At 26.3% G+C, this 14,895-nt stretch overlaps 1 protein-coding gene across 2 annotated transcripts; it reads left to right on the top strand.

Annotated features, from left to right (window-relative positions):
• Nucleotides 1-12,970: 12,970 nt before the first annotated feature.
• LOC8258893 (60S acidic ribosomal protein P2-4) lies at nucleotides 12,971-14,851 on the top strand. 2 transcript variants are annotated; one of them, XM_048380322.1, is made up of 4 exons: nucleotides 12,971-13,119; nucleotides 13,232-13,331; nucleotides 13,853-14,082; nucleotides 14,545-14,851. In XM_048380322.1, exons 2-4 carry the CDS (start codon nucleotides 13,244-13,246, stop codon nucleotides 14,569-14,571), a joined length of 345 nt encoding a protein of 114 aa, XP_048236279.1. In that variant the 5' UTR covers nucleotides 12,971-13,119; nucleotides 13,232-13,243; the 3' UTR covers nucleotides 14,572-14,851. The 2 variants fall into 2 exon arrangements, with proteins under 2 accessions (XP_048236279.1, XP_048236280.1); XM_048380323.1 differs by having other exon boundaries at nucleotides 13,053-13,119; nucleotides 13,236-13,331.
• Nucleotides 14,852-14,895: the final 44 nt, after the last annotated feature.

Below are 14,895 nucleotides of genomic sequence, written 5' to 3'. Positions count from 1 at the left end.
TTAAGAAGATTTTAATATAAAATGCATACAGAAAATTGATTTATGTACTATATCAAACTCTAGGGAGGCAAAATAGCATTAGCCCAACTCATTTTAACCAAACATAATTTTATGTGAATTTCATAATTATTTCTTTGAGATTGATCTTTTAATAATAAACAACAATATTTGCCTCAAATTTTAAAATTATACTATGTTTTGTCTTACTATATTATTATTTTGTTTCACCAATTTAATTTGTATATTATAATAAAATATTGACATATCTTATTTATGGTTACTATTATTTTATCTAATATAATTACGTATTAATTCAAGAGAAAAATTTTAGTACTCGAATTTTTATTAAATTATAAATTCTTGATAGTTATAAATTTTATTTGATCCCAAATGTATAATTATATAAATATTTTAATATATGTTGAATATATATTTTATATTTTAAAAATATTTTTATCTCATATCCTTAAAATGAAAGCTTTTACTTCTATTCGTAAAGAATTTTTTATTTTTTTTGGCTTATAAAGAGTCTTGTGTTTGGGGGCTTAAAAATTAGGCATAAAATGCAATTGAAATGTAAATCTACGAACTTTTTCTTGTGCGTGAAATGGATTTGGGCCAAATCTAAGTCAATTTGTAATACTTTTTATTTATTTATATTTATTTTATATTAAAATATTTATTTTTTGACTTGATATTTTAAAATAACTCAACCATCTATTATTTTATCTCTAGCCTATTCTTTTATTATAGCGTGTAATTAGTAGAGCGAATATCTATTAAATAATTTTATAAATATTATATAATAAAATCATTATACTTGCCCTATAGATACATTCTTTTTACTGAGTTTTAAATGTACAATTTTTACTGCTTTTCTTATTTCTTGCTGGATTAACTATTAAGTTATTTCTTTATTGTTTGTTGAATCATGAGAGATTAATAAAATAAATTTTTAAGAACAGTGTTATTCTTCCACGACTCAAGCTCCATATAATTACTCAGAAAAATACGAATGAATGTTTCTTTTTTATTTTTTGGATTGACGAATTAAAGAATGGTTATTGATCTGTTTTTCAGTGACAGAGTTGGTCGTTTATTTCATAAAAGAGAAGGAATGTACAGGGATGAACCGACAAAGAATGTCGGAAACCTTTGATTTTTTGGATGGGAAGAGACTGGCGCAGGAAGTTAATATGTGGATGTGAATCACGTGCTGTTCTCAACTTATATAATTGCTACTTTATAATTATGAGAATTAAGATTAAGATGGTCAGATTTTGTTCCTCTTTTTCTTTGCTACTTCCTTTCGGGCATGTGGAATAGAGAGGCTTCCAGAAATTTAACAAAGATATTATAACTAAATAATTTCTTTTTGAAGTAAGACGCAAGCTCGTATGTTTTTTTTTTTTTTTTTTTTTTAACAAGGCAAATAAAAACTCAAAGTTGAGTAATTCAGTATCAGAGTCTTCTTCTTGAAAACAGGCAAATTACGATTGACACCGAAACTTTATATAAATTTAATACATATTTATTATGAAAGAAAAAAAAAAGATCAAGATTATAAGGTTTTAAAGTCTAGTCTTATTTTTTTATTTAAAATAAGTCGGATCCTTCAATTTTCAGCTTGTACTTTGCATATTAATAACTCTCATTATCAATGTCGGATCTCCATATGAATAATATTAAAGTGTAGCAAAAATTATAGTTAATTTTAGAAATAAGAAAATTGATGCTTTACTTAACAGTTTGACTTAGTTTGAACATTTTATAAACATTAATTTAAAATTTAAATATATTTTTTAATATTCTCTTTTGTATTATAAGGATTTTCGCTTTTTATAGCTGAGTACAAAAAAGTAACTATTTCTGCTGCATAATCCATAGTTTGTTCCTCTTTTATAATTAGTTTGTTTCTAGAGGTTTGATTCATTGATTTGCTGGATATTCAATGATTTATATTAACTTCTAAAATACTTTTCGTTCTATTTGTATGAGTAGCTATAAATCATATATAAGTAGCTAAAATAAATATTTTAGTTAGATAAAGATAAAAGTAAATTTGGATTTTGATACTTGAGGGAAGTAACTGAAACTAAATAGTTTTATAAGAAAATAATTATAACAACCCATAAAATGAACGTGTATTTATGGTACTTTTTTATATTGTGGCTTAAAAAGAAAAGAAAAAAAAAAGAGTAGATTATTTGGAGGCAATTTACTTATTTCCTCTTCGGTGCTTGGAATGTTTATTTTGTGAACTTGCATAAATTCTACTTTTAGATAGTTTTTTAAACATAACAAGTATATAGAAGCACATGCTTCGTTGGATGAAGCATCATGTGGTAGCTCCCTGATTGAGTCAGGACAAGCCACTTGAAGACAAATGAATATTGTTTTTGTTCTTATATTAGTTAAATTTCATTGTAATGCCCATTTAAAATCAAAAGATTGCTGCACAAAGGGGTTTGGTTATGGAGAGTGATTGCTTGGAAGCTATTCGATTATCTCTGAATTAGCATTTACTTTTGGTAATACATATAAAAGATTTTAATTTTTAGAATTAGAAAAAGAAAAAAACAATTTAGAAATGAATGTTATACTTCTTCTCTTAAAGGGAAATGTAGTTTTCAAAAGCCATATTTTTATTGCTTACATCATTTGGGTTGTATTTTCAATTTGCAATCCTTCGTTCTCATAATACATTGTCTTTTTCTCATTTGAATAAAAATAAAATAAAGCCACAAGTAGAAAAAAAGAATAATTTTATTATCAAACAAAAACATCGATTTAAATGCTGAGTGAGTTGGTCATAATTACCTACTAAAACGTGTTATAATTTATGAGTTGGTAAAACCCATTAAAATGAAAACAAAAAAATAAACATTTATTTAATAAATATGATACATAATTAAAACAACCTTATATGTATTCGACGGATCTCTATTTTATGCAATGCCAAATAGTCTCTTTAATTTTACCACACTTCTATAAGATTTATTTTAACATGTCATAATATCTCTATTCTAAAGTATTTTTCTTGTAATTTTGATTTTATTGAAGGTTCAATGAATAATAAAAATAGTAGTCTTAATTAATATAAAAAGGGCTAAGCCTTAAGTTTTTTGCATTTGATAATGCATTATGCTGATGTTGTAAAATGGTACCTGAGGCTATTGGGCTTAGTTTTTAGAACGACAGCAACAGAAGTACTCTACCCCACCCAGCATATGAATGTTGACCTGTCACGTATTCCAGCAACCACACTACAAACATGCAAAGAGCAATTATCACATTATGAAGTAACTAATCTGAAATCAAGATTTAATCATTGACTATATATATATATATATATATATTCAGATCAAACATAAAATTGAATAGGAAAATTCAGTATTAGTATTTGGAACCTAAATAGTCACCACTTTATGAATGTGTATATTATGAAGAAAGAAAAGTCAATTTCGAAGTTGAATCACATACATTATTTTATAATTTCGATTTTTCATATTCAGATTTATGGATTTTTTTCTCTATTCATGAAAAAGATTTATGGTTTTTAGTTTCACATATATAATTAATTTTTTAAAAATTTAATTACTAAAATTTAACTTATTCGTATACTACTTTTATAATTAGTATTAGATATTTTATTTTATTTTATAATCGGTATTACAAATATCAATATTAATAATTTTATTTTATATATCAACTTATATTAAAAATTTAAGAACTTTATAATAAATTTACACAGAATGGGCACCATTTTTATGATTATGGTTTTTCTTTTGAGTTTGATCCGTTGATTATAGTCTGTACTTTGGGAGTCATAATCAGTTTGTTTTTTTATCAATGACCATGAATAAATTGTTATCTACAGAAGAAGAAGAAGAAGAAGAAAAAAAAAAAAAAGAAGTCAAAAATTGGTAAAAGAAAAACTCTGGGCAGTAAGACTTTTGGTACTAGGAAAATTCGCGCGTGAGAGAGATGCCCTTACGATGAGACTGTGATCTGTCATTGTGTTTTTCAGATCCAGTATGACATCGCGACACCGGCGCGTGCAATTGATCTCTTTTTCTCAACCACGTAAAAATTAAAAGACAAATAAATACATATTTAGAGTCCAGTCATTTAGTTATTAAAATTCGTACGTCTAAATAGGTAGTTGGACCAAAATTAAAATTGCTGTTATAGTGATTTACTATTCAGAATATATGTACATATACTAAGCCTTTCAATTTTTACATTTTACTTTATCTTTTAAAGTCTAAATTAAAATTATATCATGTTAATTTTTTTTTCATTTTAATTAATGTTACATGAAACTTTTGTGTTTTCTATATATTGCATCCAATATTTATATTTTTTATTGTTATATTTAGTCAGAATTTTGTTCAGGAATCTTACAAGATTTGATTGTTTCTTTAACAAAAAGCCAAATTTCATTAAAATTCCAAATGATGGATTAGCATCAGCTCAATGAAAAGGAGACGGATGCGATGCATAAGGCCTTTGCACCTATTCTTATTTCCGGATAAATGAAAAAATATAATAAATTTCGTAATTAAAATTAACTGGTCATTTATTTATGCATTATATAATTATTATTATTATTTTAATTATAAATTAAATATTAAAATTTGTAATTGTGTTTTATTTATTTATTTACTTACCACTGATTTTGTTCCTCTTTTAGAGAGTTTATTATGGGTCAACTTGTGAAGAATTTGATGAATGTATTGAACTTCATGCAACGTTTGGTATGAGATTTGTCCAGAATTTTTGGGGAACAAAATGGGGATAGAGGGCTTTTCAATCTTCAACATTCTTTCACTTCAGAGTCTCGATCTCATTATGTCTATCTTATTGTTGTAATATTTGTTATTTAGAAAATCGTCCTAACTTTTTCTTTGAACAGTAAATATCGTCCTAATTATGCTTTTAGAATTTATAATTAATACTTATGCCTATCTTATTGTTTTATTATTTTTTTATTAGAATACTAATCTAATTATGGTTTTAGAATTCTAATTAAGAGTTATTCCTATCTTGTGTTCCATTATTATTTTTATATTGGTTAATTATTATATCTTCTTAATTGGAAGATTATATCTATCATATGTTTTATTATTTCTTAATTGGACTATTGTCCTAATCGTGATTGAATTTTGAGGATAGGTCCAAAAAAATCTATTTTGAAGCCCTTATAAGCACCAAATAATGCACCTGTTTAATCAAAATATTTGCCCTTTTCTAACCTATGTCGTTTTTCTATATTAATGCATTTTGAACCAATAATAAGCGTCTTAGTATAAAAAAATATTTTAATTATAAAAAATAAGATATTTCTTTTGTGAAATAAATAAATTATTTGGAATTTAATGATATTTTCTTTAACTTACTAATCAATCAATAGATTAAGTGAAATAAATTGTTATTAAATACAAAAACTTGATGGGACCCAATAAAAGTACAAGTGTGTGATGCAATATAACATAGACTAAATAAATAAAAATAAATATAAGAAAATATTTTTATAATTGACTTATTATTTATTATTAATTTCCTGGTCGTGATATTCTTATTATTTATGTTTATGTTTTCTTTTTTGGGTTTTCAGAGGCCTTGATGGCTGATCCTAGTTTTAGGTGATTTTAAGTGAATTGGTGTGGGTCCCACATAATACTTCTTTTAGACTAAGAGTGAGGTTGTTGACTTTTTGCAGTGGGTGAGTTCTATAGTTGTGCTAACTTTTTTTTTTTCTTCTAAATTTTGCTTCTAAAAATCATTAATTTATTTTTTTAGAAAAAAATAATTATTAAAATTTAAAAAGTAAAATGAAATTAAAATTAAGGTTTAATTCTTTTTCAATTTTAATATCAAACACACCCGTGATTAACCTTTTTAAACCGTCTTTAGAAGGGTTTTTAACAAGTAGAGGGTCGTATTTGTTTTAAAACATGCATTAAGATGCTGATCTGAGTATTAAGCAAAACTCGAGGGTCACATTTGCGCAATAATCATACTACAAAACACGAACAACTGTGCGACTTGGTTTGAAAAAAATAAGAATATTAAGAAATGGCAAGTGTTTGTCGTCGAGCTGGGGGTCAACACCTCGTGCATGGAACTGGGACTTTTTCGCCTTTTCCTTTTAACAATAACACCTACTACGTTGATTATTTTATTATTATATATTCTTCAATCTTGACGTAACTTTGTAAGTGCTTTTTTAGTCTGCACTCGGCTCGGTCCGGTTTGTGGTTTAAGAAAATATATATTTTTCTTTTATTTTAATATATGAAATATATATTTATAAGGTATTTCACTATATTATATATTTTATTTTTCTATATGTGCTAAAATAATTGCCTCCATGCAAGCCTAATCTGTTTGGAAACTTTAAAAAAAATGTAAGCCTTTGTATTAATTAAATTTATTTTAGTTAATTATTGTGTTTGGAAATTGAATACTTAATAAATAAAATAAGATTATATAAAGAAATAGATGGTTTTATTTAATTAAAAAAATTAAACTTTCAGCCAAGATTATTTGAACAAGGGCAAGTCTGAAATGGATCTTGGTAATTTGGAAGACTATGTTAAAAGAAAAAAGAAAAGAAAAGAAAAAGGTGTGAAAATTCTGAGGGTGCTTTTTTCGTTTCAATAGATAATGTACTTTTTTGACCTGAACTTGAGATTTTATGATCATGTTTTCCTAATTAGTAAGGTAATGAAGATGATTATTTAAAAAAAAAAAGATTTGGGCAAACTTTAAAATTATTTTAATATTCTGTTATATTTTTAAATTTATATTTTATTTCATTCACTTCTTATATTTTTTCTTGATTCACAAATTTTTATTTATATTTTATAATTTTTTTATTTTTTTAAGAAATATAAAAACTCAATAAAATAAAGTAAAAAATTAAAAAACTCAATAATATAAAATTTAAATATCTAAGATGTTAATAATGCATCTTTTTATTTATCCTTTCACCAATTAGATCTGGTTCGTGCATGTAAGATATATAAAAGTTATAAAATGAGCTTCTATGTTGATAGTTTCCACATACTCAGGAATTATATTTGTAAAGGCAAGCATACCGATCCATTTGCAAAAGCATGTTTCAACTAATTATAATTACCTTAAAAAACTTAACTACAACCTAATTCTCCACAGAACTAGATACTTAAAATATTTAATAAATCATAATCATAATTATCACACTAGATATAATAAAATCATGAATTCTGCATATCTTTTGAAAATGATTTAGGCTAGATTTTCTCTTGATCATATTCAGTTGCTGCTTGGCCATTCAAATCCCTTTTCTTTGGGTAGAAATTGGTCATTCAAATCCTTCTTTTTTGTGGGTACAAAAGCAATATCCATTTTTCTTTTTGGGCATTGGCTTTTCTGGTTATTAATTTTGCAACACTTCGTTTCCAAATTGTGGAGTTCATACATAATTTAATCTGAGTGAGCAAAATATTATCTGGCCATCCTTTTAGGACTAGAATAGTAGTGGTATAGTCATTTCATTTTGTTTTTGTTGTTTCTTTTATGACCATTTTTCACTTTTTAGTGTTGGTCTTTGATACCATAAACCAAAGGCACTATGTTATATGAACATTATAATTGGATTTGCATGTAAACATGAGAAAGGAGTAGTCCCTTTGTTTCCTTCTACCAAATACATAAAATGGCAATTCATGATTCATGAATAATTCGATCAAATTAATTTTTGTCATGGAGCATGATCGGTCTTTTCTTTTATTTTAATTTCACTGACTAATTTTTTTTATTCATTTATGTAAAAGAAAAAAAGGTTTAAAAGATCTAACGGGCCCAAGAGCGATTTGAGCTAGATTGACCAATCTAGGAGTGTTGGATAATCAAGTTCAATACAAAAATATTCTCAACATCTTTCCCTTAAAATTATTGAATAACATAAGATTGCTCTAGCTAACTTAAAGTTCAATTAAATAGAAACTTCCTTAAAATGATGAATTGAAAAATTTAACTTAAAAACACTCTGAGTATTAGATTTTTAAAAATTATTTTTTTGAAATCACCTTTTATACTCTTAATATATTCTGCCTATAAAATATTTTGGTTTTTTTTTATATTTATTTTATTTGAAGGAAAAAAAATATAACAAAAATTGTAAAAAGAAAATATAAGAAAGTTGGCGAGAAAGAATAAAATATAAAATAATAAAATATAGGATACTGTAACAATTTAATGCATTAATAGTTTCCTTTGGTCAAAATATCCTTTAAATCTCTTTTCTTTTTTTTACAATTAATTTAATATCATAATCTTTTTTTTCCTTTAATTTTTTACTATTCCTTTAGATTGTATTATTTATAAAACCAAAAGATTATATACTCTTTAACATCACAATCACTCAATGATCTTGAAGCAAAGAAATTCGATAGATGGACTCTCAACGGATATTAAATTTTTTGTTAATCTTAACATATCTCGCACGTTTCTTTGTAAAAATATTAATCATCTTGAGATATTAATATCGAATAATAAGATTAATTTTCGTAGATTGGATAGTAGCATGAATTCATGAAAATAATTATACAATCTTTTTTTACTATATTATATCAATATAAGATCTTAAAATCTTAATGGTATTAGTCAAAAGAACCAAAAAAAGAAAATGCGACCACTGCTAAAATAATAAAAAGAAAATATCATAAATTTTTAAATAAAAAATACATAACTATAAAGTTTTTTTTTATATATATTTCTTATAAAAAATTAATATTTCAAGAATTTTGATTTTTCGGGAAGGGCTAAAATTTAACAACTAATATTACATAAATATATAATTTCAAATAAATTGATTACGTTTAAAAGGTATATGTTATCGAAGTTGGTCTTGCCATCTTTGGTCTCCTAATAATCCAAGACTATAATTTTACGTCATTTGCACGGCTTTGACCCCCAAATTGTCACCTTCCTCAGTTTTATTTTGCTTCACAATTCACATGCACCTTCTTCCTTCTTTAGTATTAAATAAATAAATAAATAAAACACATAACTTCCACAAGAGCATTATTTTTTTTCACATAAAGTAATAAAGACTTGTTTTTCAACGACAATAACATTAAGATAATTAATTAAATTAAACCCAACAATAACACTAAAAGCAGTCAAATTTCTGTTCCTAATACTCTTAGTAATAGGTATTGGACGTCGTCAATCAAATAGTAGCAGAGTCAACCTAAGCGATTAATTGATTTTTATTTATTTGAAGAAATTATAATTTTTTTTTAAATGTATTATGCTGATGCAGAAATGCATCTTTAGACAATAATATGTTTTTTAAAAAAATGAGATAACTTTATTTCTTATTAATATGTCTACATCTTTGTTTTAGAGTAATTAACTAATAATACAAATAATTTCTTAAAATAAATACATTTCTTATTTTAAATTCAATCTGCATATATAATAAATATAACAATATAATTTTTGCTCTGACTTATAAAAGTTTTAATTTCAAATCGAAATCTAAATAAGTGCATCTTTACAAATTCTATTTTAAAATATCACCGTATGTTTGATACAGCAGTAAAAATGTCTTATATAATATATATAATCACTAAAACATGAATTATAATTTAGTTTTGAGGGTGTATGGTTTATTTATGATGTTTTTCGCATATATTTTTATATTTATCTTTGCTAATTTTAATTAATATTTAAAAATTAATTTGCATATATATATTGTAAACCAAAAAAATATTAAAGAAAAATGTACTTTTATTATAATACTTTTTATTATTATATACACAGTTTATATTATTACATATAAATATTTATTTTTATATAATTTGTGTATATTATAATTTAAATATAGATTATATTTATATTAATTATTTTATATACTAATAATAATAACTCGCACGTATATATGCACATGTGTGACTTGAGGTTTGCCATTTTCTTAACCAAGAATTGATAAGATTAAAATAAAAAGAAAAAGAAAAAGAAAAAGGTGAGCATAAATAGAAAGGACAAGGTAAACAAGACAAAACCACAAAGCAAGAAATTGAGAGATAATAAGATTCTCATGGCCCATCAATTTTTATTATATTTCTGATGGTTTACAAGATAAGAACTGCTATAGGGCCATTCAAAATTACAAATATTTATACTTTCCTATTATTTTTAAATAATTTTTTTTCTTGAAAATATAATTATTTAGTTAATTTTACTTTTATTTTATAAATAACAGTATAACAATATTTACATAATATATTATCACACCAATCATCTTTTAAAACAACTTCATGAGATCTTAAAGACATTTTTCTTAAGCAAATCAAATTTAGAAAAAGATTGTCTTTAAGTTTTAAAGACATGTATATATAGTTGGAGCAAATCAAATGTAGTCTTTGGAAGAATAAAGGATGAAAGTTTTCATGTTCAAAGTCCTCTTAAAGAAGACAAGGGTTATGAATGCTAGCAGTTGTGAAATTCATGATTCCATTGTTTATGTCAAAATTGGTTAAATAATGTATTAGTTTTCAGGTACCTATCATTTGGCAGGACGTCCCTTTACATCAAATAAAGAAACCCATCATATATCTGTAGCACATGAATGTTTATCTATATGCAGAAAAAACCTTGAAAAATTCTCATTTTCACTTTGAAGACAATTGCATTTGGTGAAAAATATTTCTCTAAAGATATGATAAAAATATGTTTAAGATTTAGAAGAATTTAATGAAATAAAAATTAAATTTATTTTTTAAACAAACGTCAATGACAGTGACACAGTTGATTATTAATAGGTGACATTAGCTGTGTACTATAGGAGTGAGCCAATGTTGCATGCTTGTATTGTATTGAGATATTGACTGAAATTTTCATTTTGACGAATTTTTGTTTTTTTGTTTTTGAGGAATTTCTTAACCGACACTTATTTTAGTACCAAACATTTTGGAAATCTTATATATATATTGCAAAGAGTTGATAGAAAATGTGGGTTGAGCCTAAGGAATATAACAATTGAATTCGTTTTGTACTTTTTCTCTTTAATTGCAAAAAAAAAAAAATAATAATTATTGAAATATAGTTGTTCTCTCCGAATATTAAATTATCAATTAAATGTTAACATTGTTTTGTAATTTTTGTTTTTAATCATTACAAAAGACTTATTAATGAAGGAACATTAGCAATCTAGAGTGGTTCCAGCATACAGTAGAAATAGAGTGTGATTATCAATGCATGGAACAGTTCGTGTCACATACTCTAAGAACTTCTCATGTCATCAATTGTATTAAGGCCTATTAGCTTGTTGGTTAGCACCTAAACAAATAAATCTATTTTGCGCTTTATTTTATATTATATTTTTTTAAAAAGAATAAATTTTGAAATCTCAGAAAATTTAGAATTTCAGCAATTATAATATTAAAATATCTATTTTATATCCAATATGTTTAGAAATAATTTAGAACACTGTCTTATGAAAATTGTATCCTAAGATTACTAGCTCAATTTATTTATAGCAAAATTTAGACTTAATTGTAATTTATAATTCTGTAATAGTTGAAATTGGTTGACTCTAATTTTAATTGGATAGTTTTGTACCAATTTAAAATCGACCGATTTTAATTTATAATTCTAATTCACTATAGAAGTGAATTATCGTAGTGAAATCAGAATAACTAGTTCAAATTTTAAAGAATTTGATGTTAAACCGGTACGTGATTAAGACTGGTTCTAGCTCAGTTTCGAATCCGAGTTAGCTTGTGGCTAGGCCTGGACAACAGAGGCCAAACACCATCGATCACAACAGGTGCTCTGTATTGAGATAATGGAAAATAAATCATGAGCAAAAGTCAATCATGATGACTCAAAAAGAACACCATGGCAAAAAAATTGCGGTGGAGTTTGATTGTTGGTACATTGTAGCGAAGAGTTGGTACCAGTTCCATAAATGCTCGAGCAGCAGTCTGGCATAATTGGGTCCATAAGACATTATGTTGATTTACATACCAATGGCCCAAAAAATTAAGTAATACCACAAGCTATGTTTCCCTTCTTTAAAAAGGGCAAAAGACAGCGGAGGGAGAGAACAATTATTCACTCCACTTGCCATGGTAGCAACTGGCAACACTTTCCCAGGTCTTCCACTTCATGATTTAATAATGGGTGCTAACAGGCCCTCTCCCTGTTTTAGCTTTTCGGAGAAGCCCATTTGTTTGTATGGGCTTTGTTCCGGTTATATTATTTTTTTAACTTTTTAAATATATTCTAAAATTAACATTCTTTTGTATATTTTTAAAAAAAAAATTATTTTAATATTTTTAAATCTATGATGTGGTTATTTTTATTTGTTTTTTGATTATTTTATTAGAAAAATAAAAAAATATTATTTAAAAAGATTAAAATTTCATATTTTTAATATTTAAATATATTAAAAATAAAAAATAACATAAACTTATAAAAAGAATAAAAAATATGGTTATTTCTTATGTTATTTATTTTCTATTTCCTTACCATCCAAAGTATTATAATCTATCGGTATCTATATTAATGGAATTTATAACTATTTTGGTAAAGATTATGAAAGGGCCGTAGATTTTAATATCTATACGTAGCTGTTTTTAATTAAAAATCTAGTAATTCATAAATTACACAATGAATATAATTATTTTTTATGTAATTACAATGAAATATATTTATATTAACTATAATAGATTAGAACCATTATATCTAATCTTAAATTTTCACAAAAAATCAATATATTATTTCAATTTGATAAATAATATAATCAATCGAATCGAATATTAAAGTTAGATAATTATAATTTGAATAAATTTTATTATTATTTGGTCCTGTTGCAAACTTGTTTCATATTTCAAATTAATCATGAACGCTCCTTCTTCCAAACTTCACACAATAAAACACACCGTTTTAAAAGCGGGTGACTTGGACTGGCTCCGAAACAAAGATCCAAACCCGTATAGTAATAAATCTCACCAGGTCCAACTAAAACCCTAGCTATCAATGCATATATAAAATATTTATTTCACCTTCTCCTTTCTCTACATTGCCATTCAGTGATACAGATCCAGAGCTTCACTTGTAAGTCTCTCTCTCTCTCTCTTCACGTAGGTGTCTTGAAACTGATAATTTAGTTTTTATATATGTTAAAAAAAATTTCTTTCTTGTTTTTGGTTTTGGGTTTTATAAACAGGCAGAAAGAAAAATGAAGGTGGTTGCTGCATATTTGCTGGCTGTGTTGGGTGGCAACACCAGCCCTTCTGCTGATAATATCAAGGATATTCTCAACTCTGGTACTTCTTTATTTCCCAGTTTTGCGATTGCATTATTATGTAAAGACATGTATATTTAATTTTATGTGGGTATGATTTGTTTCACTACAAGTTTCACAATATACAACAATCATAAGAAGTTAGAAACATTAATTATGCAAGATCAAATTTTGAGCCATATGGTAGGTATAGTTCTTCTGGGTTATGCATTCTAAAGCTAAGACATTTTCTTTTTATTAAAAGGGAACTTATGAAGTTCTAGAAATTGCAATAAGCATTAATTCACACATGTACGATTTCAGATTGGGACATAAAATATTCAATGAAGTAACAGAAATATTAACTAATTTACATCTTCCCATACTCTTTTTAAACATAAAGAACCAAAGCAAAGAACAACTGCAGAACCTAACAAACCATAAAATTAACTAAAGCACAGGCCAATAAAGATTCAATAGTACTTTTAGGAAATGTTTTTTGTTAGGAACTTTCATTTGTTCAAATGATGGTCCAATGGTTTTTTATATGTTTGGTGTATACAGTTGGAGCTGATTGTGATGGTGACAAGATTGAACTTCTTCTTTCCCAAGTCGAGGGTAAGGATATAACAGAGCTTATTGCTTCTGGTCGGGAGAAGTTGGCATCAGTGCCTTCTGGTGGTGGCGTTGCTGTTGCTGCTGCTGCCTCTGGTGGTGCTGCTGCCGCAGCTGCCCCAGCTGCAGCTGAGGCAAAGAAGGAGGAAAAAGTGGAGGAGAAAGAGGAATCAGATGATGTGAGTCTTTTACTTGCACTAAATAATTTTAAATGAATAATGCTAACTAATACTTCTCGGCTTTAAAAATTTCATTTTTCCATGTTCCTTTTACAGCACAGTTTGGATGAAGCATGAAACATTAATTTATTGGCTTTTGCAGAGTTGACCTGAGAATTCTGTTAGCAATAATGGCTAGGATCTTCACATTTGTTGTCACAATTTCGATTAGCTGTTCTTAGACATAATAGAGAATTTCACCTATGCAAAACACACTTGGTTCCCAGACTCCAGATAGATAGGTTTACAAGTTAGTAGTTATAAGATTCATGGGTAACTATGGAAAGTTCTTAATGCATACAAGCAGAGAGATGTTTGAAGTGGGAAAGAGAGTTTATTTGATGATATATGTGGGTGTTGTTGTGTTGCCTGTTGACCTCTATTTATTCTCTGATTGGGCCTTCACTGTTTTTCTTTTTCCAGGATATGGGCTTCAGCCTCTTCGACTAAAGGAGTTGATAAGGATATATCATCACATGGATCCCCTTTTTCTTCTCTTTCTTTCTTGATTTAGAGGTTTTAACTAGGCGTTTAATTGTTTCTCAGAGTGGTGCATTTCTGCCGTCATATAGATGAGATTTTTGACAGATTTAATGTATGACAGTCCTGTAGTGATGGAATTGAATTTTGTCATGAATTACTTTGGAGTGGTACGCCAGCTTTGAGCATGAACCTTTTTCTGTTGTCATTACAGTTTTCATTCTGCTACAATTCAAATAGGTTTTCATTACCTGTGTTATGTTTCCCAGAGATGATTTATGTAGTATTTAGAAT

This window comes from Ricinus communis, chromosome 10 (genome assembly GCF_019578655.1).
Source record: "Ricinus communis isolate WT05 ecotype wild-type chromosome 10, ASM1957865v1, whole genome shotgun sequence".
In the NCBI taxonomy this organism is placed as follows: domain Eukaryota; kingdom Viridiplantae; phylum Streptophyta; class Magnoliopsida; order Malpighiales; family Euphorbiaceae; genus Ricinus; species Ricinus communis.
This window is presented reverse-complemented; position numbering and strand designations above follow the sequence as displayed.